At 39.2% G+C, this 24168-nt stretch overlaps 1 protein-coding gene across 7 annotated transcripts in view; it reads left to right on the forward strand.

Annotated features, from left to right (window-relative positions):
* Positions 1–24168, forward strand: part of LOC139617249 (nuclear GTPase SLIP-GC-like) — a 71245-nt gene that overhangs the window by 39792 nt on the left and 7285 nt on the right. The window contains exons 2-15 of one of the 7 annotated variants that reach the window (XM_071473661.1): positions 14023–14104; positions 14586–14704; positions 15212–15293; positions 15649–15767; positions 16002–20342; positions 21090–21431; positions 21675–21730; positions 22126–22207; positions 22459–22571; positions 22767–22814; positions 22944–22973; positions 23349–23382; positions 23572–23664; positions 24013–24106. In XM_071473661.1, coding sequence (XP_071329762.1) covers positions 22141–22207; positions 22459–22571; positions 22767–22814; positions 22944–22973; positions 23349–23382; positions 23572–23664; positions 24013–24106 — 479 coding nt within the window. In that variant the 5' untranslated portion in view covers positions 14023–14104; positions 14586–14704; positions 15212–15293; ... (3 more) ...; positions 21675–21730; positions 22126–22140. Of the gene's footprint in view, positions 1–10190; positions 14705–15211; positions 15294–15648; positions 15768–16001; positions 20343–21089; positions 21432–21674; positions 21731–22125; positions 22208–22458; positions 22572–22766; positions 22815–22943; positions 22974–23348; positions 23383–23571; positions 23665–24012; positions 24107–24168 lie in introns of those variants that run through there. The other 6 variants (XM_071473662.1, XM_071473660.1, XM_071473659.1 and 3 more) reach the window with 6 other exon arrangements.

Genomic DNA, 24168 nt, shown 5'->3' on the forward strand with positions numbered 1-24168 from the left:
TACAAGAGTTGCAGCACACTCATGATACACTAGGAAAGTGCTTGTTCACATAATCATTTATGCAGCTTTTAATAAGTGGAAAATTCCCCCTCTTTTGCTGACATCATATGAGATGTGCAGCCCCCTGAGGCTATGTGACGGAGGCATTGGGGTGTAAGGTTGAGTATACTGAATAAATACTTTGATGCATACCCTGCTGTGTCTACCCGCCCTCCCTCTTTCTCTTTCGTCTACAATTGCCCCATTCAGCCTTGTTATTTCTGATCCCTTTGGGCAGTGCATTTGGGTCAGTTAGCCAATCTAATGGGCCATCAGCTAAAGGGCTGGTAGTTACAGAGCAAAGGTTTATGATTCAGGTGCATCCCACCTGGAAACACACACCGGACAAGAGCCCATGGCTTTAGCCACCCTGGGTGGGAGGCATATTAAGATTTTTGTCTTTGGTACATCATGACAGACCAGCAGTCAAAGAGACATAACATTGGGATGTCCCCAAGTTGACTCTAGCTGGTGACCCTTTATTGCATGCCATTCCTCTAATGCTCTCCCATGTTTCCTGCCGGACTGTCAGCTACCCTACAGGATAGCCGAGATGTTAGAAAAGTTAGGGTCTTGCCCTCAAAACAAGTGGCATTATCATAGTTCAAAGTAAGTTTGATATGACATGGCTGCTAGCCAAAATATAAAATTATAGGCTGAAGTCTGGTTTTAGTGTATTGATCTTTACGATATACTTAGAATACGGTTATCTTTACAATGAACATGGAAACCATCAAGGTACTAAAAAATGATAGGAGAAGGGGAAAAAAATCTTGCCGTGCCTCCCTACCAAAAAATTTGACATGGTGCAGGTCAGTATTCCTGCATGGCATGCTCACCTGTCTGCTCATGCCTCACATGTTAGCCAATATCCATCAAGTTTTAAAGATAGCAGGGCCTGGGGTGAACAGGCACTAAGGGAGGCAGTTCACCCACACAATAACAGGCAGGGAGGCCTGCTCTGGTACAGCAAATATTGATACTGACTTGTGGGCGTTCTGGTGTGTTTTCAGGAGGTTGAGTGGTGAGACCTGGGACAGGGAGGCTGAGGGATTTCTACATATGTGCAGCTCCTGAGGAGTCTAAGAAGCTTACCAGTCCCTTACCCCCTCACCCTAACCCTCCATCCATTGACTGTGCCACACCTTCCTCTGGCAATGTCATGTTTAGTTTTCCAGTCAGCTCCTGACTTCCCCAGGCTCCCTCCAGCAAAAGGAAGCGTGGAAAGTGAATCAATCAGCTGCTCTTCCTCGAGGTTTCCTAATGTTTGTGGAGGAACCGGGAGGAGGATCCCGTGGAAGCCAGTCAGGCCTCCACGAACACTGCTGCTGTATAGTCAAATAGTCAGACAGGAGCTCCCACAGTCCGATATAACTTTTATATGTTTACACAGGGTAGATAAAAATCATTTGGCAGTCACTGAGGGCTCCATGTACAGAGTATAGAGAGATACGTCCAGTCTAGTCTACTGTGGATCAAGCTGTAGCCTATAATTATATTCAAGGGGGTATAATGGTATCAAAAAGTGTTAACACCTTAACATGCTTTTGAGTTTTCTGTTCATCACCTTTCCAGCAGGGCTGCAACTAGGGATTATTTTCATTGTCAGTTATTATACTGTCTATTTTCTTGATTAATTAACTATTGGTTTGGTCTATAAAATCCAACTTCACAAAGCCTAAGGTGACTTTTTTTGGTCTGACCTGCATCTTAAAATCCAAATATATTTAGATTATTACTATAGAGACTAAAAATGAGCAAATGGCATTTTTGGTTAATAAAATGACTTCAGTGATAGTTCTAAAAAAGATAGAACTTCTATTACACAATAGAGAATTGTGCTTCAGATGAATAAGCCAGTGTGTAGGAAAGACTATTATTTGGCAGGTCACATACGCAAACTAAGAAGTCACACATTCAGTACTTGTCTCATTTACACCTCCACTTGGTAACACACAGGTCAAAGCAGAGACATTACTTTATGACTGGTTGTCTTGCGCCATCTGTAGGTCATAGACGATTAGTCTCAGAAATTTCTCAATAAGTTTTGCACACACTGTACCAGACTTTGCACAATTACTCCTCTATCATCTCTGCAAAAATGTGAAGAAGTTCTAAAGCTGTTGCCTGCGATTGGGTGCAAATGAATAAGCAGATGTATGGACTATGTGTCTCTCTCTGTCTTTCTATTTGTCTGTCAATATTGAAGTGAATGAGAGAGAGCATTCACCCTGGGTCTTCCTGGCCTTTGCACCACTCCCACCCTCAATAGTTAGCAGCTTCACTGCAAGATTTAATTTTTCCTAAAACATTTACCAGGCAGATTGGAAAGTTTTAAATAAACCCAAATGAATACAAACACAGTCTCACCTATAAAACAAGGATTTCTCTGAGAACGCAGAAGCCAACACTTTGTCTTTTGTGTGTTCCATTCAGCAGTAAAGTTCCATATGCCAACATTTATGTCTTCCCACTCTGAATAATTTTGGATTTGTTTTCTGTGTTAACTACAAGAGGGAGGGAATGACAAGAGAGAGAGAGAGAGGAGAAAAGGTCAGAGCATGAATGAGCTCCTTAAATACTGTGCTTAGCTAGACTCCTAATATTAAAACTTGTTCTCTTGCCCTGAAAGTATGTTTTGACTTTGGTGGATTTACCTCTTTTAATAGCCCTTAATAATAATGTGTCACTTTCAGGCTGTTCATAAGGAAAATGTCTCTCTCTCTTTTCTCCCCTTACCTCTCTCTCCATATTGCCATTCCTTCCCTCCACCATGTGCCAAAGTAGAAGCTTAATAAAATCATCACTCATGAGGACTCACTGAGGCCAGCAGCTTGACAAATCCAAGGAAGCTTCATTGTAAGGAGGAGGGCCTGGTGGATGAGCTGCATGGTGGGGACCATACACAACAGACCACAGAGGGCCTTAGGGAAATGTTACTGTCTCCTAAATATTAGATCTGAAGCAATGTGTTGATTCATTGATTAGTCAACTGACAAATGATTGATTGCTGATGAACATTAATCTCCATCAATACTGATGATTGATTAATCATTTAAATAATTTTTAGCCATTCTAGAAGTATACCTTTCGGAACGGAAATGTCATCCTGACTGAAATATTTCAGCTGGAAACAATTTGCTAACAAACAAGGAATTAATTTGAGAAAATAATTAGTAGAGTCATTAAAAGTGGAAAAAAAAGTGTTGTCTGTGTTGTTGCTGTTGTGCCATTACAAATAATGTGTGAGACTACACACAGACATGTGTGTGTGACCTGTATTTCTTGACTCTTATACAGCTGAGGACTTGTCTTGTCATGGCTGCCTACAGTATCTCTCAGTAATGTCATCAGAGGTGAGAAGTAAGCAGAGAAGATGTACAAAATAAACTGCATGTTTGATGGATTTACAGAGTAAAAATCTACTCTAAAAAATGTGTTGGATGAAAGAAACTCATCACAGTCAATTGTGTCTGTTTCCATAGCTGGGAAGAGTGAACTATAGCCTACTGCACCTGTTTCTCCCTCCATGTAACCCGTCACACTCTCTTGAGCCCAGCTACAAATTAAAATTCCTCCTCGACAGATTTAGGGTAATCAAAAACACAAAGCCAAAGAGAAGAAGGGATTTTTATCCTCTCCTGAAGGAGGGGAGGCAAGACAATTGTGGGTGAGGATAGAGAGGTCTGGCACAATAAAGGCCAGCTATACTGTTGTTGTAGATCACAGATTGTTGAGCCACCCAGAGACAGGAAGGATGTGATGCTACGCTCTCTACTTCTATAAAAGCAAAGCCAAATGCTCCTCTATGAGCCTCCATTGGCAGTAAATCATGGTGGAAGTATGAAATAATAAAGGAGTAAATACAACAGATACATCATAACCATGTAATGCAGTCTGGGATGAGAGCTGATGTCCTGCCAAACACAGGAAGTATAGTTTCTGAACCTTGTTACTGAAATAATCCAGCGCTAATCCACTCCATTTATTTCCTCAACAGTGGAGGAATGTTGTTTTAATAGCACAATACGGGCTCACAGTGCAATCTTGACAGCTGATGAAATCTATAAGCAGCGAGCATGAGAGAACGTTAAAAACTTGCCCTGGGATGGTCATTATTGTGTGATGTGGCAGTGCTAAGCCACATGTGGAGCCATGCTGGTGGGGTGGGGGTCACGCCAGGGAGAACCAGCCGCAGACTGCATTCAGGCTACTTGGAGACACCTGATGAGGCAGCAGCATCAAGAGATTTGTAGTTCCTGAGAAGACTGTCAACACCTTTTGTGTATCATGGCATCAGTAAATGTTGACTCAACACCATCTTGTAAAATAAATTCATGTAGCTTGGAGGCATGCAAGGAATGTTGACGTAGGTCTTTTGATGAACTGGTCACACTGCAAGGCTCCTTTTTATAGACAAAATATTCTTGCAAATTTGACATACAACATGATAAGATATTGATGATGGATATTTGTGGTGGTAGGATGCCTTTCACAGAGGTAAAGAAGCACTTATGTGGAAAGGAGGGAGGGGATGGAAGAAGAGGTGGAAGGAAAGGGGACGTTGTTAACTTTCCTAGAATCCCACAGAATTTTGAGACAGCCTCAGCTCCTTCAACATTTGCAAATGTGTGTGTGGATGTGTGCATGCCTTTGTCTATGTGTTCAGTGCTAGCTTTTCCACTCAGTGAAACACAGGCTGTCAACAGAGTAGCTCTCAGCTCATACACTTATGCCCAGTCAGATTTATTGGAGCGATGAGGTGCTGATTCTATGTAGAAATGTAAAGAGGGGACTAGGATGGATCTTTAATACTGCAAGTTTCCTTTTAGGTAATAAAAGCTGTATAAAATGCAGCCCTTATATCACGCCTAAGTCTACTTTATTTTATTCTATGGGCAGAACTTGACTTCATATGCTGTGATTAGGTGTGAAGTGGAAAAGACATTGTGGCTGAGGTGAAGAACTTGCTTTCAAAATTGCTCATTTGGACATGGCACAATTTCAGTTCAACCCAAAACTAGTAGCCCAAAGATGGTTCTCAAAATTATCTCAACCCATACAGGAGCATGTGACACTAAAGTATGGAAGTAAGTTGGATTTTGTGACATCTTTGGCTTGTTTTGTGCCTCATTTTTTATACTATGAACTTTACTTTACGCTCCACGTTTAATATATGTGTGAATGTATTTGCTAAATGTGTGGCTTTCATGTAAGGGAGAGATACACCCATATGATCAATGAATTTTATCACTCCCATGAACAATGAGGCTGATTTTAGATGTACTGAGTTCTGGGCCTCCTGGTGCCTTTGGTCTCGTTGCTAAGGAGCAGTTTGTCAAACACCATAAAAATACAGCAGCGTTTCTAGGTTTGGGTCGGGGGACAAGGGAGGGGAGTGGGGAGGTGGACTGGCAGGCAGAATGTGGTGTTTTTGCTCAGTAGGAGAGGGGGTTCCCCCAGTGCTGTCATCCGTGAATGGAGCTAAATGGAGAAACTGCAGGGACTCTCTAGGGTGGCACCACAGCTCCCTGTTCAGTCAGAGGCTCCGCTGCCATCCATCACACAACATCCCTGCCTTTTATGGTCTGAAACGGAGGGTAGGTGAGAAAGAAGGAGAGAACAAAACAAAAAAAAGGAACTAGAGCAATGACAATTTATCTTTCCCCTGTTTTTCCTCTTTCTCAAACCTATCCTGAAATCGTGACTGTTCATGTTTGGTTACCAGGTAACAACCCTTGTTACTCTGACAGGAGGAAATGTTTTGAACCTCCACAGTTATCAAGATCTCACTTGGAGCCTCTTAAATCACACTGACCCACTCACTTTGTGCAAGCATCATTCCACGAATGCTTCACTCTCACACTGGCATCCTCTGCAGGGTTTTTATAGAAGGACTCAGGTCCCCTGAGATGGTGCCAGTCCACTTGGCTTGTTTGGATTTATACACACTAAGTTAATCTGCTTTACACTGGGCAGAGACCTGTCTTCCTTCCAGTTACCATGCACAGTATCACTACCACCACAGCTTTTGGTGGTGGCCAGAGGCAGTGTTTATCCACTGCTAGAATACTGACAAACTCCATATGCCTGTACATTCATTCACGCACGCACGCAGTCTGCAGTCAACCCCCTGCTTTTGTCTCTGTGGAGGTATGTAATGGGATTTGTTTTGATGCAACAGGTACCAGAAACAGACAGGATTTGAACCAGAGTCTAAGGCCACTTCATACTGGTAGCTTCTCTTGAGCCCTTTTACATCTTCACTTTGGTTGTTGGACTGAGCCACATAAGGATCTGACTCACAAGCTCAAATCTTTCAACCAGTGTTTTAACACCATGAGTTATTTGGTCAGCCAATTACTCCTTCTTTGCTATAGCCTTTGAATGTTTACTTTGGGAGTTGCACTTCAAAATTCACTGAGTAGTCCTCTCCCACCCTGATATATTTTAACATTTGATTTCTATTTCTTTGAGGTTTTGACTCTCTCCTTTGGACATTGGACTTCAAATTTCACTGCACCTCAAAGGGCTCAAAACCCAAAGTCACCAAACAGCCCTCTAACTCCCTGAGCAATCTCACCAGCAACTCATACTCTTTCTTACAGCCTTTGAGTATTTTCTCTGGGCGCAGCACTTCAAAATACAATAGGTTGCCTGAAGATGGAACCCACAAGCAACCCACCATGACCTGCCAAAGGTGGTCCTAGCTTTTCTTTTTGACAGCACCCAAAGGAAAGCATTAACAGTTCTCAGAACAAGAGCAAAACAGTCTAAATATCTTAGGGTAGTAGAAAACTGCTTGGAAGTTTGTGGTTTGAGTTTTACGAGGCTAAGTCAAGTCCAATACTCAAAGTGAAAACTGTGCTGAGCCCAGGATGCATCGACGCTGCCCCTGCAAAACAGTGTTGGAGGGGAACTTGGTGGAACATTTGCACATGGAAAACTGAGCAGTATCAATAAAACGGCTAATTCCCTGCAAAGAAAACGCCACAAGAAACAGCAAAGACGTATCAAAACATGCCATTTTGAGTGTATACGTTGCTAGCTCAGAGGTTGTTGTTGTTTCCTGCTGCGAAAGGGATTTTAAAAAATGGTAACAGGTAGGGGAAACGAAAAAGGAGGAGATGCCCCTAATGGCAGGCTTTGTATCCACAGTCTACATCTGATGAGTCAAACTATATAGATGACGATAAACGCAGTAGCATTAGTTATGGTGTGGCATCTCTTAGTGCAAGTTGAGGGCCATATGAGAGTAGAATAAGTGGTTTTAACTAGATACGAATCAGAATTAAAGCAGATTTAATTTCTTACTTCTTACAGTACCTCTTAATGACCATGCCCCAAAAATGACCCTTTCTGGGCAGAGGAAGTGGCCGTACATGTTACAAAGACACACACACTGCACTCGGGAAAGAGCTAACACAAGTGTCCTGCAGGTTGACTATTTGCCTATTTTTGGTTGAGTACCACAGGCGCACCAACCTATATGTTTATTTGCACCTCTCTCCATTATTCTGCTCTTTACAGAGATTTTAGTTTTTGTTTTCTGTTAATTCTCACATCCACACAGTCAAAGTGACCACTAATCTGTTTTTCTGGATATACTGATGTTCGAGTGTTGACCTGTCAACAGGAAAATCCCCCGACTGCTCAGCATGTCTACAAATATAGACCAGGGAAATGATGGGAAATGAGGTAAAGTGAGGTAAACGCATGGTAAATAGAAGAGTTGTTGTGCCGGGGCGAGCAGGGCACACCTGGGTGGTTGTGGCTGACTCAGGTCCTGCTCAAGACCAGGTCTGTCTGTCTTGAGGGACCCTGTCTTGAAGGAACCGTTGTTTGGCCCATTCTGGGATGGTGTTGTGTTCCATAGAGACTGGGTGCAGCTGTCACCACTGAGCAAGGTCGTGGAAAGGTCTGGTCAGCTGGGCTTGGCAGAGTCACCCAAACATAATCTGAGTTGCCAGTATATTAAGTAGAGTTAGCTTTGGCCTCTGAAATCCAGTACAGCCGCTTGGAAATAAATCCTACCTTCATGATCCTTATTATTGCCATCGGGGCAGAGAGGTGATTCTATGGTTCTATTTGGTGCTTTATTTTGTGGCACTGTTGAAGTGTTTTCAGCATTCACAAAGGTGTCTCTAACATTTTCCCCTGCCTCTATTTATCTCAAGGGGTGGTGATCAACATTTAAGAAATACTTTTAACTTCAGTTTCTTGGCTAGGCCACGCTTAATGTCTCTGTCCTTAACACACGGTAGTGAACTTGATTCCAATCCTATCATCTGTGATAGTAAAAGATTGTAAAATATATTTTGTAAATTGTCAATTCTTAAACCCGCAATAAGGAATATTTTGGTCCATGCAGCAGAAACATGCTGTAAACATGACACTGATTTATTATCACCTTTTAAGTTGAAAAAGTAAACTTGTTAGCAAACAGCTAACTTGTTGCTAATTTACACATTCAGCAGATGTGGAGCAACGCAGCATTCATTAGGATTTGGGTGTTGTCACCTGGTTGATTCAAGTCTTATAATGTTATAGCCCTGTTCTGGTCTCTAATATCTCCTGAGGGAAATATCAGGCTCTCTGTATTCCATAACTAGTAACTAACTTATCCAAAACTAGGCTGCAAAACCAAAACAATGAGCTGAAAGATGGTGTAAAGCTTCGCAGAGCTGAGGGGAACTGCAGAATCAAAGATCTCTATGTGAACAGAACATTCAGGTAAATTACCATCAACTACAGTAACGGCAAGCTAATAGTCTCCCTCAGCTGACAAGACTGTTACGTGATTTAAGTGTGACTGAAGATCATGTTAATGTTCTGTTGTTCATTAATCGATAATTGGGAGGCTATACTTTTTTGTGACACGCATTTAATGTCTGATGAGTTCTTCTGGTTAAATGTTGAATATTTGTTGTGGCAGATTTTATTTGTTCAACTTGGAACTGAAGACAAAGTTCTTTGTTGTATCAGCACTGCCATGTGATGTCCATGTGGGTCTGGCACTGACTGACTGTCTGACTTCTACCTCATTATTACACAGTATATTACCTAGTTATTAAAAAGCTGTAATATTAAGTGTCACAGAATTTGTTTTCTCTCCTCACAGGCCCAGTATTTTTGAAGATGTTGAGCCAGATTTACACTCACTTGTCAGTTCATTATTAGTAGCTAAACATATGCAGTTAAATACAACGGTCCTGCAATAAATCCTCCATCATGGGCACTCTTTGATTAAACTGTGTTAAAGAGGTGTTGATTTAAGTGTATGATGATTTTGGAGGCGGTTCAAATGTCTTGCATTATACAGAGAGGTGTCTCTGTTATTTAGCCTATCCTCATTGATTTTAATGGGGTGGACAAAATGACGGGGGGTGGGGGGTGTCCATCTGGATCCCGCTGCTCCAGAAACAGAGATACCTGCAGAATGAGGACAGAGAGAAGGGGAGAGATGTAATGCAGTTCAACAGTACCTCACACTACATCCTCCACAATAATTATACAGTTGAATCAGCATCTCTAACACAGTTTCGAGACAAACAGGACATTGAAAACTTCATGAAGGTAGGATTTAATGCAGCAGTGTTGTATTAGAGTGTATGAGCTTTAGCTAGGGGTACCTAATAAGTTGAGAACTGAGTGTTCATACACAAATCTCATCTAAATAGGAAATTACTGGTAGTACTGAGCTTTCTGGTCCTGGCAGGAAGATTTTCTTGTCTATTTACCAGGTCTTTTGGTAAATAACAGACACTCGCAGACTAAATGCATAGAATTGTAGCTGGATAAGGTGGTATTATATTTGGAACTAGCCTTTTTATATTAATCAAGGTTGGTTGGTTGGTTACCTTTCAAAATAATGACAAACTTCCTGAACAGATCTCTGAATCTTCCATGTTCAAATGTTACTGGATAGATAAATGTTTTGGTGAACATTGACTTCTACTGCCCTCTTGTGTTCACATTAAGAAAAAGCACATCTATGCACACATGTCTGCATATTAAACTTTAAAGTGATTATGTGCTTGTTTGATCTAACATGCTTATTGGATCTGGTTTTCAAAGTTTTTCAGAAAAGGGGAGGTGCAGGCCATCTGAGTGTTCAAAGGAAAAAAATGAGCCCCTGGTTTCTGCGAGTTTGAAAATACAGCCCTCATTAATACATTTAAGCAATTAAAATATTTTTTCTACCTAGCTAATATTAACTAGGAAAGATGAAGAGACAGCAAAGTATCCTTTTATTCAGCATTCACTCAGTTTCTATATTTGTGATGCAATTGTAAAGAATCATTACAAAGACAGCCTATTTAACATGGACAGCTCATGCTACAGCACTTGCTAGAAATAAAAGCTTGCGTAGCTACGTTAGAGCCTAGCCTATTAGATAGGCTTGACCTTTGCCTGCCACTGCAACTTTTCCACAGGATGGATATTTCAAATGTGGCTTCATTTCCACAGGTAAGTAAATAAAATAAATTAAAAAAAACAAAGTACTTGTGTTCATTTACCTATATAGCTTAATGCCACACTAATTACAACCTACTACATCCATGGTGTTGTCTAATATTACTTAGCTCGATGTTTGGCTGACTGCTTTGTGTCATAGGTATGCTTTGTTACTTCAACAGAAAGCACTATACCTCTGCTTATATGATATATTTTGGGATTGTTAATTAGCCTGGTATGTTTGAGTTCTGATTTAGCATACACAAACCATCACAATGAATGGATGTAACATTAGATTTTAATGTGAGCTAGCGTACTTGATATTCCACGTTCCGCTGGCATAATGTTAATGATGTTCATTTTCTGTGACTACCATACTGCAGAAAATTACAACAGTTACAAGTCGAACTCCTCAGCCAAAGTGCCAATTATCCACTGATGGTTCCATTTTCTTCATGCAAATAAGACAATTATTATAATATTATAAAGGCTCATACTTTCATAATCGTGATGTACTCAAACACGCTTTTAGATTTGCTTTGTGACATGAGACAACAGTGTAGACATTTAGCTAAACTGCAGCTAAGTTACTTACAGCTAAATGCTGGAACATTTGTTACAGCTCATAACCCCCAAAAGACAAACCTTTTTGCTGCTAATTCAGAATGCATATGATTCATTGATAAAATAAAGAAGAAATGTTTGACTCCTGAGAGAAAGCACAATAATATCACTGGCCTGATATCGGCCAACCACACCCTAATGATGTTACCGTGAAACACCGTGTGTTAAGCAAGTGGTTTCTTCGTAAACATCAATGCTGATGCAACAATGTGTAAGTGGCAGTTAGTTTTATTTACTATTTACACATTTAAGTGAAAAGTAGGCCTAGCATAAAGTAGAAATAGTTAAGTTAAGGACAAGTAGCTGAAATTTGTTACAGTAAACTCTAACTAACAGTATTTGTTAGCTACAGTTCTTGAGGATGCACCACAGTCGGGGGATCAGGAATGTCAGACTCGAAATTTGCAATATTTTACAAATTAAAATTTTCTTATTTGTATGGAGAAAAAAAAGAAGTTTTCAGGTGTGCAGACACATGTAAATGAAATCAGCTAACAAGTAACTAAAACTAACACTGCAATATCCAACTATCTGGAAGCTTGAGTATGGATACATTAAATATGTGGTAATAAATAAATGAGACTGAGGCCATATTCCACCACTACACGTGACACAACTGACTCATCAATCCATGGGATCTCTGTCAGTCCAGTAAGTGTCCCCTACAATTATTATTTACATATACTCATTTGGTAGATCTTTTCATTTATCCAAAGAAACTTAAAATTCAGAGATATCACTAAATCTTCAGGACAGTAGGAAACAGACTAAGTTTACAGACTAAGTACTCAATATGGCAGCTCGACTGATGTTTACGCCTCCCGCTAACATCTGCTATCTATTTAAATATAGAGCCCAAAGTATCTAAAGAACCAGAAGAGTGGATTTACTTTGGTTCAAAATTGGGAAGATCAAATCATAAGTACATCTTAACTAACAAATGCTACTTGTTTATTTAGTGAAATATTCTGCTGCACATATCGGAAGTAGATTTTTGGTTCATAAAGTCAGGGCTAGTTAAAATAATACAGTTGTGTTACCACAAAAGTGTCATGATCTACCTCTCCGAGTGACCCTATTTATTTATTTATCAGTGTTTATTTCCTGTTTTATTTTGATATAACATACCTTATGTATCTGTTGATTGCTTTACTTCCTTTCTCTAAATGTCCTGCTTTTGCGGCTGTCTGCCCTGCCTTCGTTGTGTATTTAGTGTCTGTGCTCCCAGGCCTCTGTGTCAGTTCTACGGTGCTGCTTCATGCTTCAGTTGGTGCTTCCCGTGTTCCCTTGCGCTTCCCAGTTCTATTTTTAAATTTGGATTTTCAAGTTTTGTCCTTACCTTTGTTCCTGTTCGTGTTCCTCAACCCCCCCCCCATGTAAGTTTTTATACTTGTTTCTAAAAAATATTTTAATTACATCTATCAGCCTCCATTTGTGTCTGCATGTAGGTCCAGAAAGTGCTCAGGGACTGTAGGTCTGTGGTGGTTTGTTTTTCATAGTGACAACTTGTTTCTTTTCTAGACATGTTGTAGGCATGGCACTTCAGTGCAAGTTCTCATAAAAACAAAACAAAAAAATTTTAAGGCTGCAGGCACATGATTCAGCAAACAAGGCAAAACATTCTATGAGAGGCCTCATACCAACACTACACATGACACAAATGTTGTCGTAACTGACTCGTTAATCCATGTGATCCAGAGAACCAGAGGAGTCCAGAAATTTTGGTTCAAAAGTGGGAACAATAAAAGATTTGTGCATTTTTATTAGGGCTGCTCGATTTTGGCAGAAATAACAATCAAGATTAATTTGATCAATACTGAGATCACGATTATTTAACATGATTATGCACTGACACCACACATTTACTGAACTTTTTAAAAAACGTTTTAACAGTGGACTAGACAGTGGTGTGTAAATCCAATATCAAGCACTACCAAAAATGAAAAAACAACAACCATAAAATCAAAACAAAACAAAACAACTTACTTCAGATCAAAAAGTGTTGTGTGTATGTAGTAGTTTTTCTGGTTATACATGTTATTTCGGAGCACAGACACTGTAGACAGACCTGTCACCTGTCCATGTGCTGGACCATGGCTACACTGCGCACGGGGATAAAAGAGTGAGCGCTGCTTCAAATAAGTTTTAAAAACATGCAATCACTGATGGGAACATCTCTCACCAAGGCCCCGAAACTTTCACAGGAGCATCAGCCTGGGCAGGAGATGTGACAGATCTGTTTCACTAGTTTGCAGGGCGGCTAGCAGCACACTCTTGCTCCACTGCTTCTGCATGTTCTGGCAGTGGAAAAGGGATCAACTGGCATTTATTAGCAGGTTTGCCTTTGTTTAAAATCCCGCTTATACTCTGTAATTTTGGTGATAAAAGGGTCTAGGTTAATTATTAATTAGTTAAGTGTGGGATAGCAGCCAAACGGCATGGTCTCTCCCGACTCTATACACAGAATCTTTTAAAAACTTAAGTTATGTTTTACACAGTTAAAGGCAGATGAGTAATACCATATTTTATGATGCATTTTTTTCATTAAATATTAACGTTGGAGAGGTGATTATGTAGTGAAATTTCTACAGGGAATCGACTAAAGACTAAATTAATGATTTTGGAAAAGTAATTGAAAAATAATCAAATGTATGAAGCTACATTACTTTGAAGTAATCACAACCATTACATTTATTATTATAACAGGGTAATTCGTAATTTGCAACCTATTACATTTATAACTTTTCAAAATTAGCATTCTGAACACTGTGGATCAACCAACTAATTGACAGACAGGAGAAATGACGGCATTACATTATAGCATTCAAGTAAGTGATTGAGCAATTACAATCATACTTTTAATATTAACCAGTCAATGATAATTACTGGCCATTTTTACAGCAAATATTCATGGAGACACCTGCCTTTGTCCGGGACAAATTAACTGAATGGGGCTTCAGTGAATTCATACAGAGATTTGAAGGTACTGTATTACAATTCTGCTTTATTGAGGACAGTTAAGTCTCCAATTGAAACTGCAGCACAGTGATAACATGTTCCTGGTTTTTGTATATGTTGGTAACTGTTCTGAATGTGTATCAGTTTTATATTATATCTTGAGTCAGCCTAATTACAAACAAGTAACAAAGAGTTTGTCGTTGTTCAGTGTGTACAATTGAGCTAAAGTGTAAAATAATTTTATTCAAGCAATAAGCACGTGATAAAATGATGGCTCTAACATAACTCCTCTATGGTTCAGCCACTGATTTCTGCATCTCTGTACACTGAAATTTAAAAGTATAATATATAATATATACTTTATATATAATATATAAAGTCAATGTGGGTCCCTACGTTAGGGATCAGGAAAAATGATCTCTTATCAGGATCAGGGTCGTTTGCAAAAAGAAAGTTGACATGTTCGAAAGCCTTGTGAAAATCTGAAAATCTTTTTTTTTCCCCAGATGAAGGCATTGACAAGGAAACTTTTCTAGGTCTTGGAGATTCAAGCAGCATTAATACCTTGATTCCAAAAATTGGACCGAGAGCAAAATTCAGAAAGAGACTCAAAGAATACTTACAGGTAATGCGGTTGGCTGTGATGACTTCTTACATTAATGTACTGCTATTTGAAAGCATGTGTGTTTTCCAAGGTTAGAAGAGCATGAACATCTAAATCTTGGGCACTACATAGAAGTGTACCTAAGATGGACATGCAGCATAGAGCAGACAGATTCAGTGCAGGGGTTTATTCTTGTTTGAGACTACTCAACAGGTGAAATATTTCTTTTCTATCAGCTCTAAAAACTGTCTTATTACTTTTGTATTTACTTTTAGTGGAGACCATGGGAAATTTAAGCAATGACAACAAATTATATGGTCCTATTTCTGGCCATGTATAAACACAATTTGAGTTTAATAAATTCATGATTTGGACCACTGGAAGGTAAAGAAAAATGGATGAATTAACAAAACAAAACAAGCTTTGGCTATGTCATTGACAATTTTATGTAGCTATGATATAAATGCAAAATATTAATAATCCACTATAATTGGTTTAACCAATAAAATAATTGTGTGTTTCCTGCAGTGGAATTCCATGGAGACATATGATTTTGTCCGGGATAAATGAACTGAATGGGAGCTCAGTGAGCTGATCCAAACATTTGAAGGTAAAGTATTGTATTACAGCTCTGCTGTGGTGGGCACATACTGTATTATTACGTTAGCTGTAAAACTCCAGGGATGAGGGAAGTAACAATAGTTAACTGGGAAAAAAAAAAAAAAACAGGAAAACAGATTCAGAATGAAAACAAGGGATTTTAATAACAATTACAAAACTATAACGTAAAACTTGACTGAGAACCACTGTGAAACTAAATCTGCCACACATAACACACACAAAAAACCCAAACTTAACACCAACCAGAAACTGGTGTGAATATCAGTAATCAGGTTCAAACACTGGTGCTCTAAGCAGCTATCACGAGGAACAAACTATTAATTTGAATATGTTTTTCATTTCAGACGAGGGCGTTGACAAGGAAATTTTCCTAAGTCTTGAGGAGTCAGGCAGCATCAATGACTTGATTCCTAAAACTGGACCAAGAGTAAAATTCAGGAAGCGACTCAGAGAATACTTACAGGTAATGTGTTGCTGTATGGCACAAAAGTCAGACACTCTCCACCTGCGTTTGGATACATGCTGGCTTTCACAAGTTACACAAGTGTCTGTCTTGAGTTTGTCATAAAAATGTAGACATGAATGATCTGATCTTGCATCTCTCAGGCATGAGGATATGTCTGCAGCAAATGCCACTTTGTTTTATTGTTTTAATTTACTTCTTCAAATTGTGATAATACTTTCTTTTTCTTTGCAGAGAGAGGGGCCAATTTACCCTGGTGCAGCAGTAACTCGAGGACAAGGCCTACTTGCTCTTATCCTCTTTATTCTACGTCATCATCTAACTGGGGCTGTTACCAGTGACCTAATGGTTCTACTGAATTTTCTCATCTCTAACCTGGTTGTTGCCTTGAGGTTTCTCTCTGATAAGATTCCCTTATCTAGTGTGTTTTACTGTCAGGACTGCCAAAAGTACATGGGGAAGAATCCTGATGATGCTCCTTGTGTGCACTGTGGCACAATGTTCAACAAAGAAAGTAGTATTCAGGGTGGACACTTCTTTTTGTCTGCATCGGTGAAAGACCTCCTGAGAGATGTTCTTAAGACCCATGGCACTGAGTTATTAACTAAAACAGTCAACCATGGCCATGACATTAAAGATGTGATGGATGGGGTGATGTACCAGAATCTGCTAAAACAAGGTGTGTTATCTGCAGATGACCTCACACTGTCATGGAACTGTGATGAAGTACCAATTTTTAACTCAGCCACATACACAGTTTGGCCTCTTCAGTTTACCATTAATGAACTTCCATACACACAGAGAAAGGAAAATGTAATAGTTGCAGGACTTTGGTTTGGCCCAAAAAAACCTAAGATGAACACATTTCTAAAGCCTTTCATAGATGAGTGTTGTGATTTAGCCCAAAATCCATTTCAGTGGGAAGACAGCAGTGGCACAGTTCACTCCTCAAAAGTCTTCTGCTTGGTTTGTTCCTCTGACGCTGTGGCAAGGCCACTCCTCCGGAATTGTAAACAATTCAATGGAGAAAATGGTTGTGACTGGTGTTTACACCCTGGCATGGCGGTCAGAAAGGGCTTTGGATTCATGAGGTCGTATCCATATGATGAAATGAAACAAGCAGCAAGGTCAAATGAAATGTTTAGGGACAATGCAATACAGGCTGAAAACTCTGCCACCTCACATGGAGTGAATGGAGTTAAAGGATTGTCCTTGCTTTCCATTCTGCCCTTTTTTGACATTGTGTTTGGATTTGTACCTGAGTACATGCACTCAGTTCTTCTTGGTGTGTGCAAACAGCTTATGTCTCTGTGGTTGGACCGAGTTAACTCTATGAAACCTTGGTATGTAGGTCATCAGATTTCCCAACTGGAGTCCCGTCTTCTGCGTCTGAAGCTGCCATTAGACAGAACCAGATCTCCACGATCACTGCAGTGTAGGGACCGTTGGAAAGCCTGGGAGTGGCGAGCATTCCTTTTATTTTATGCTGTTAGTGTCCTGCCAGGTATCCTGCATCCTCTGTTTCTGGACCATTATTTTAACTTATCATTTGGTATTCACATTCTGCTACAAGAGTCCATATCTCAACATGAACTTCAGCTGGCCAAGGAGTTCTTGGTTCACTTTGTTGTAAACATGAAAGAACTTTATGGTGAAGAAAATGTGTCTTTCAACTGCCATCAGTTAATCCACTTAACTGACAGTGTGCTGAACTGGGGGCCTCTCTGGGCAACGGCAGCTTTCAGTTTTGAGAGAAACAGTGGAAATTTAAGGGGTCTGCTTAGTGGCATGAATTATAACCCGCAACACATTTGCCAGAGGTTTCTCATTTGGCAGCACATACCCAGACACCTCACTTCTTCAGTTTTTAACCAACGTTCAGATTTTGGTGAAACTTTAGCCAAACTGTCACCTGTCAGTGAAGGCAGTGGCTCCTCCAAACGCTTTGGAAAATCACATCGTCTGAATCTCACAGGATCCATAAAACTGGCAATAGAAGAACTCTTAAATCGACCAGTCCTTGTCAAGTCAGTAGAAGCTTTAGACAGCTTCACTATTGGAAAGATTGACTGTAAACAGCCAGACAAGACAGACTGTGTTATTAAACTCAAGAATGGCTGCTGTGGAGAAATACAGCTGATGTTGCTCTTGAAGGAGAACTGTGTTTGCACATCTATCTGTTTGTGCCAGACTATTGCAATCACTGTGGTGAAGCTGTTTGACATCAAACCTGACAGAGTGTTCAGCAAAATAACTCCTAGCAATACATCAAAGACTGTCTTTGTGAGAACTGAAAGGACAGATAAGCTCAAAGCTTTCTTCTTCGAGGATATCAGGAATAAATGTGTGTATGTGGATGGCTGGCTCGTGCCTCTACCAAACACATATGAGAAATATTAGAGTCACTGCACAGCTAAAGCACTTATAGCTTTTTTGCTTTTTTGGTATGACACTGTTTATATCCACAGGACACTTAAAAGTGTGATGTAACTTACGTTGCCATCAACTTGTTGAAACATATCAACAGTTCCTCAGCCTCTCCCTCTTCTTTTTGTGTTTGAATCCAGTCTTTCCAGCCCCCAGCTGTTCCCTCTGGTTCCAGCCACCAATCAAAAGAGTATCTCTGCCTTTGCTCAAGCTGAAAGCCGCTTTCTAAACCTGCCTGTGGCAGCAGTGACTTGATGGGAGCAGATCGCCTCATGTCTGAACCTGCCTAGGTTATTGTCGTTATTTTCATACTTTCCTTTTGGCATCACATGTAAATGCTTTAATCATCTTTCAAATACTATTTCTTATGGGTGGTGGCCTGAGTGTGTTTTATTTTGACAGTAAGAATAATGCAGCCAGACAGTGTGTTATTTTCCTCTCTTTCAGCTGCTGTAGTAAGTCAGTGGGAATTCAGTGTGTTATGAAGTTTTTGTTTTATGGTACAACGCGATCCACAGGCCTTCCCATTGTTCATTGCCTCACCTGACTCCTTTTCTGTTGTATTTAACTGCTGAACAGAGAACTGGGTGGAGAGATTTTGGTTATCCTTAAGGATAATGCCACTCTAAACCTCCTGAGCAGATATCTCTGTATCTTCAATAACTGAATTTTCCATGTTCAAATGTTCAAGTTCGTTCCTGACTGACAACATTGATGAGGAATTCAGGAAGATCTTCCCGCAAGACATTACTTCATGAAGACATAAAACCCTAGAATAAAAAAAATGCATTGTAAAAAAGTTGTACAATGTTTATACAAATGACATCATTACATACGTGAAACATTTCCATTTTTCAGAAATGAAGGAAAATGTGGACCATTCGACTGACTCATCAGTGCGTTTTCACTTGACACAGAGAAGCTGATTCAAAAGTACAAAGATGTTGATGTTTTCTCAAGGTAAAACATTATTATAGCAGTAGTAGCAGCAAATCTCTCAGGGCCTGCCCTGTCTCAAGATTTTGTGCTGCTTGTCTTCCCTGACCAGTCCTGTGACAGTCTCTCTCCTGCATCTTGCTGCTCTCTGCCTGAACATCTTTGCCTTTCTCCTCCCTGGCTGAAGAAGTTTTAGGATTATTCATCTGAACTGACACTAAATGTACCAAATGTGCAGTGTAAAGAAAAATATCTCAGAATCACTACTATGGTAATTTTTAACATATTTACCATTACCTGACAATGACACACTCCAATGATAATGTGGAATCCTGTATTTTCCAGCCTCCTTGCTTTTAAACTTTCCTGGCTCACCCTCTGGACTGTAGTTGCAGCTCATTGCTTATTTTATTGCTTAGTGTAGAAGCAGCAGAAATTAGAGGCCCAGACACCCTGAAAAACATGAGGCACACCATTAAGAAGAATGTGTGATTCAAAGAACACCATGTTTGAGCAGGCTACAGATTTCTTTGGCAGGACATTTTTGCCATGAACTGATTATGGTCCAGTAGCAGGTGGCTGACATGCAGAGGTCCACAGTCTGATTCAAACTGGGAAGATTGTGGTTGACATGGTACAGGTCTTTGCCACAAGGCCACTACGACTGTGTGTTTTTACTGATTTGTCAGTTTTATATATATTTTCCTGTTTTTTGTTCATTGTTTTATTTCGACTTTACTCTGACTTTAGGGGTGATTAATTGGGATAGGGGTTCAGCTGAATTTACTGTTGTTCAACGAAAATTAATACAAGGTTGTGAATCACTATTTCCAAGGAGCTTTCAAAGAGAAAATATTTGCCCACTGCAAAATAACTGTTTCTACATGTTCAAGTGAGAAATAAATGAGAGAAAAAAACAATACCCTCAGTTATTTAATGTACTATTTTACATTGTTTTTTAAATTTCAATAGGTAATCTGCTCTGATTTTAAATGCAAAATGTACTTGATATAGTATACTGTCCAGTAAGCCGCTGTGTTCAGCAGTTCTGTTCCCCCTCACAGTTCTCCCTTTTCTGAAGAAGGAGAACCAAAACTTCAATAATTGACGACTTGACCTACATATCTCTCCGACTTGATCTGCCATCAACAAAAGAGAAAGAGCAGAGAACAAGAGGAGATGGATGTAAAACAAGAAAATAATTTAAAGCTTGTAAGTTTCAGGATAAAAAGTATACAGTATGTGCACAACCTCAATCACTGAATCACTACATCCATGGAAAAGTATGATCTCTTTTACTGTATTGTACTTTCTTTGTAATGAGTTATTTACAAAAATACTGAGTTAATCTGTACAAAATCAGACTTAATGACAGCAAGGTCAAATGAAATGTTTGGGGACAATGCAATACAGGCTGAAAACTCTGCCACTTCAAATGAAGTGTATGGAGTTAAAGGATTGTTCTTTAAATCGTTGCTTTTGACTGTTTATATCAACAGGACACTTAAATCATGATCTGTAAGTACATACAGTAGGTGTAAGCTCCCTTGTAATCTCCCTCCTAACTGTTAGCTGTCTGTTTGTTTCACTCTGTTTTCATATATTTTACGGAGACTATTTGGATATTTTATTCTATTCTATTGTCTGTATTTAGTCTGATTTCATTTAATCACAGTGCTGGACCATTTTATCTTTTATCTATCTGTGATACATGGTGTTTCCAGCCACTTCCTTGTTACCTGTGATGAGCAGGGAGGGTGTTGTGAACAGTGGGAGGGTTGTGCTGTTCAACTCCCACAGTGCAGGCACCATAGACAACCGGTAGTCCCAGGAGTTTCCAGTGCAGCAGCAATGACGAGAACCTTCCTTTCTCTTCCTGTTGTATTCAGAGTGATGCAAAAAAGAAAAGTACATTTACTCAATCACAGTACTTTATATTTCAATTTGACTACATTCCAGAGGGGACACATACAAAGTTTGGAGAAAAAAAAAATTGTGCCATGAAAGTTTTTGTAACAGACCGAGTACCACAGCACTACTCATCATCTCATGACCCTCAGGTATGTCTCCTCTCTGATTAATCATCACTGTACAACTACTGTACATCTTAGTAACTGTATACAACTGTACGACTAATGTATCTATAAGTTTGTCCATTGTGTTTATTCATTGCTGAACCTGCTCTGGGGGCAGGGAGGAGAGTACACAGCTGAGGGGTGGAGACTGTATAAAAGAAAGGGCTGAGAGTAGATCAAGCACGGGTGGAGTCATGTTTGTGTGTTGAAGAGGAACAGACAAATTGTAAGTACATTAACTTCATTTAACTTAATTTCATTTATAACTAAATATATTATTGGGACACTAAATTAAACAGTAGGGTAAAATGTAGAGGTCCACCGTGCTATTTTGTCTCTATTTTGTATCGACAGCCTAATCAGTAACATGCTATAGCTTTAGTGAGACACTGATGAGACTTTGGTGAAAAGTAAAAAAAAAACCTGAAAGTCATATTTTTGATTCTTTTAATGCTTTTCATATTTATAGATTTACAATCTGAGTAGACCTCCAAAGAGCACCTCTGTTTATCTTCATGATAAAACGTAAGTTACACAGTTACAAAAGTACAGAAATCAAGAAGAAAGTGGGAAGGAAGTGGGAGGAGCTCTGACTCACCCAAATCAACTGAGCCAAGCCTGTGATGAAACAGGAGGCCTACAGCTTACATTGATACATTTGCTGTGTTTGCTATTGTGATATGTGTCTGTGGATTCACACCCACGTAGTCACACGCTAAACCCCCGAATGCAAAAAGATTTGTGGATGAGATGTAAAAGTGAATATAATTTTCAACATATGTTGAAACCTCACAATGTCTACACAAGTTACTGATTTACAGACATCATCACACTGTAAATGCTTGGATAGTTTATTCTAACCATCTCACAAATATCAGTCACTAATGATTAAACATTGTACTTATTTTTTTACCTTTCAGTTTCTGTTCTTGGACATGGATGATTTTGTTTGTAACAAATTAACTGAATGGGGTCTCAGCGAGTTGATAGACACATTTAAAGGTAAAGTATTACCTTGTGGCTTTGGGGGCACAGATACGATGTTGATGTGACCCACTGATGCTGAAACATCACATAAGCATGCTGCAACTTTGCTCTTCAGTACAGTGCTTTTACATATAGTTTTGGGAGAGATAAGTGTTGACAAACCCTGGCAAGTTAATACAAACAGCTGTTCCTGCACCTGTGCAATTGTGAAATTAACACTTACTTTTGCATGACTGAGATTCAACTGAATATTTTTTTAATTACAGATGAAGGCATCGACACAGAAAGTCTTTACTGTCTCGAAGATAAGGAAATTGATAACTTGATACCAAAACTGGGACCAAGGGCAAAATTCAAGAAGAGACTGAAGTCATTAAAGGTAATGTTCACACAGGTCCTGTATTTAGTGCCATAAATTTCACTTATGTGGATATATGCTGTTGGGATTAGAGTTAGAGCATTAACTTCTGTTACATGTTCTGATGACGCCTACGGATAGACTCACGGCATTTACAAGAATTTTGTAAAACATTTTTTTCCTGGTATGGATTAACATATTTTCTGTTGTCAATAGGCAGAACAAAACTCAACAAACCAGGAAAAAGTTAATTGTTCCGCTCATGTAAGTTGAATACAGTTTGATACAGTTAGGTGTAATCTGAGAAATTTATTGCAGTCATACAGATTACATTTTCAGTAGCTGCTCAAAATTGTACTCAGCCTTACACGCTATCTGCTGTGCCATCAACAGGAGCAAGAAGAAGCAGCTGATTCTGCTCAGGTAAAGATGACACTGAATGTCACAAACATGTAATCAGTGAACCTCCCTTTATTCTTCATGTATGCTTGCATTTGAGACAATAAAGTGTCCTGAGAAACAAAGTTATCTTAGACTGAGGCATTGTCTCACTGGATCATAGAGTTGTTTACTGAGGAAAAAGGACGATGAATGTGATCACGTGTTAGTCCTTTTCTGGACTCTACTTCCCAGGGCTTTGTCAGACTCATCCCAGATTAGATGAGAACATAAATTCAAATTTCAGTCTGTGAATTGTAAAGATTGTGTTCAGAGCTTTGTTATAGGTCAAAGCCTGTGTGAATATAATTTCTTGATCAAATATTGTTTTAAGAGTCAAAGAGTTATGTTCATCCTCAGGTCGAGCCGTCCACCAGTGGCACAAGTGATAAAGGTGAGATATTGTATATCTTATTGATTACATTTAGTGTTCATTTGTGTTTTCGAGGCAGTAATATTTTGCGATGATTAAACAACTATATTGAGACCAAGTTTTAATATTGTGAGAGGCACATGCAACTTTTAATGCTAAACCTTTCTCTTTGGCTGCTTTGTTATGTAAAAAAAAAAAAAAATCAATAAGGAAAGAGAAAATTGGATCTCCAGGACGAGTCCAGCAAATGTCAGTCACCAGCTACCAAACGACCATGTGACAAAACACTGGGATCATACTCAGGTATTTACATGACTTTCTAAACAATGGAAACCTACAGTCTACTATAGGGTTAAACTGTATAATGAGAGTTTCCTTAAATAGCAAATATCTGTTTTTGATATTCCTCATCAGAACGCCTCACAGTCAACAGCATGCATGTTACTGATGCCACAAATGTATATTAAACTACAGGCACCCATAACAACATTACATATTCTGGATGATGTTTTAAACCTGACCAACCTTTTTTACCTTTCATAAGTAACCATGGTATAAACCTGATTTGTTTATCTAGAGACCTCTCTGTACATTAATTGAACACACAATTTATGTTTCCTGTTTAATAGTTCTTTACTTTTATTCTGACAGAAAAAATCATACTGTCTGATGTGAAAAACATAATGAAACATGTTCAAATGAAACTACAAAAAGAAGACAACAAAAAGCTCATTGTTTTCCTTAAGTAAGTATTAAGTTTCATTTACCAATACAGTAACCTCTTCTATAATCATTCAAATATGATCA

This window comes from Trachinotus anak, unplaced genomic scaffold (assembly GCF_046630095.1).
Source record: "Trachinotus anak isolate AG129_WGS33_773 ecotype Australia unplaced genomic scaffold, CSIRO_AGI_Tana_v1 ptg000003l, whole genome shotgun sequence".
Lineage (NCBI taxonomy): Eukaryota > Metazoa > Chordata > Actinopteri > Carangiformes > Carangidae > Trachinotus > Trachinotus anak.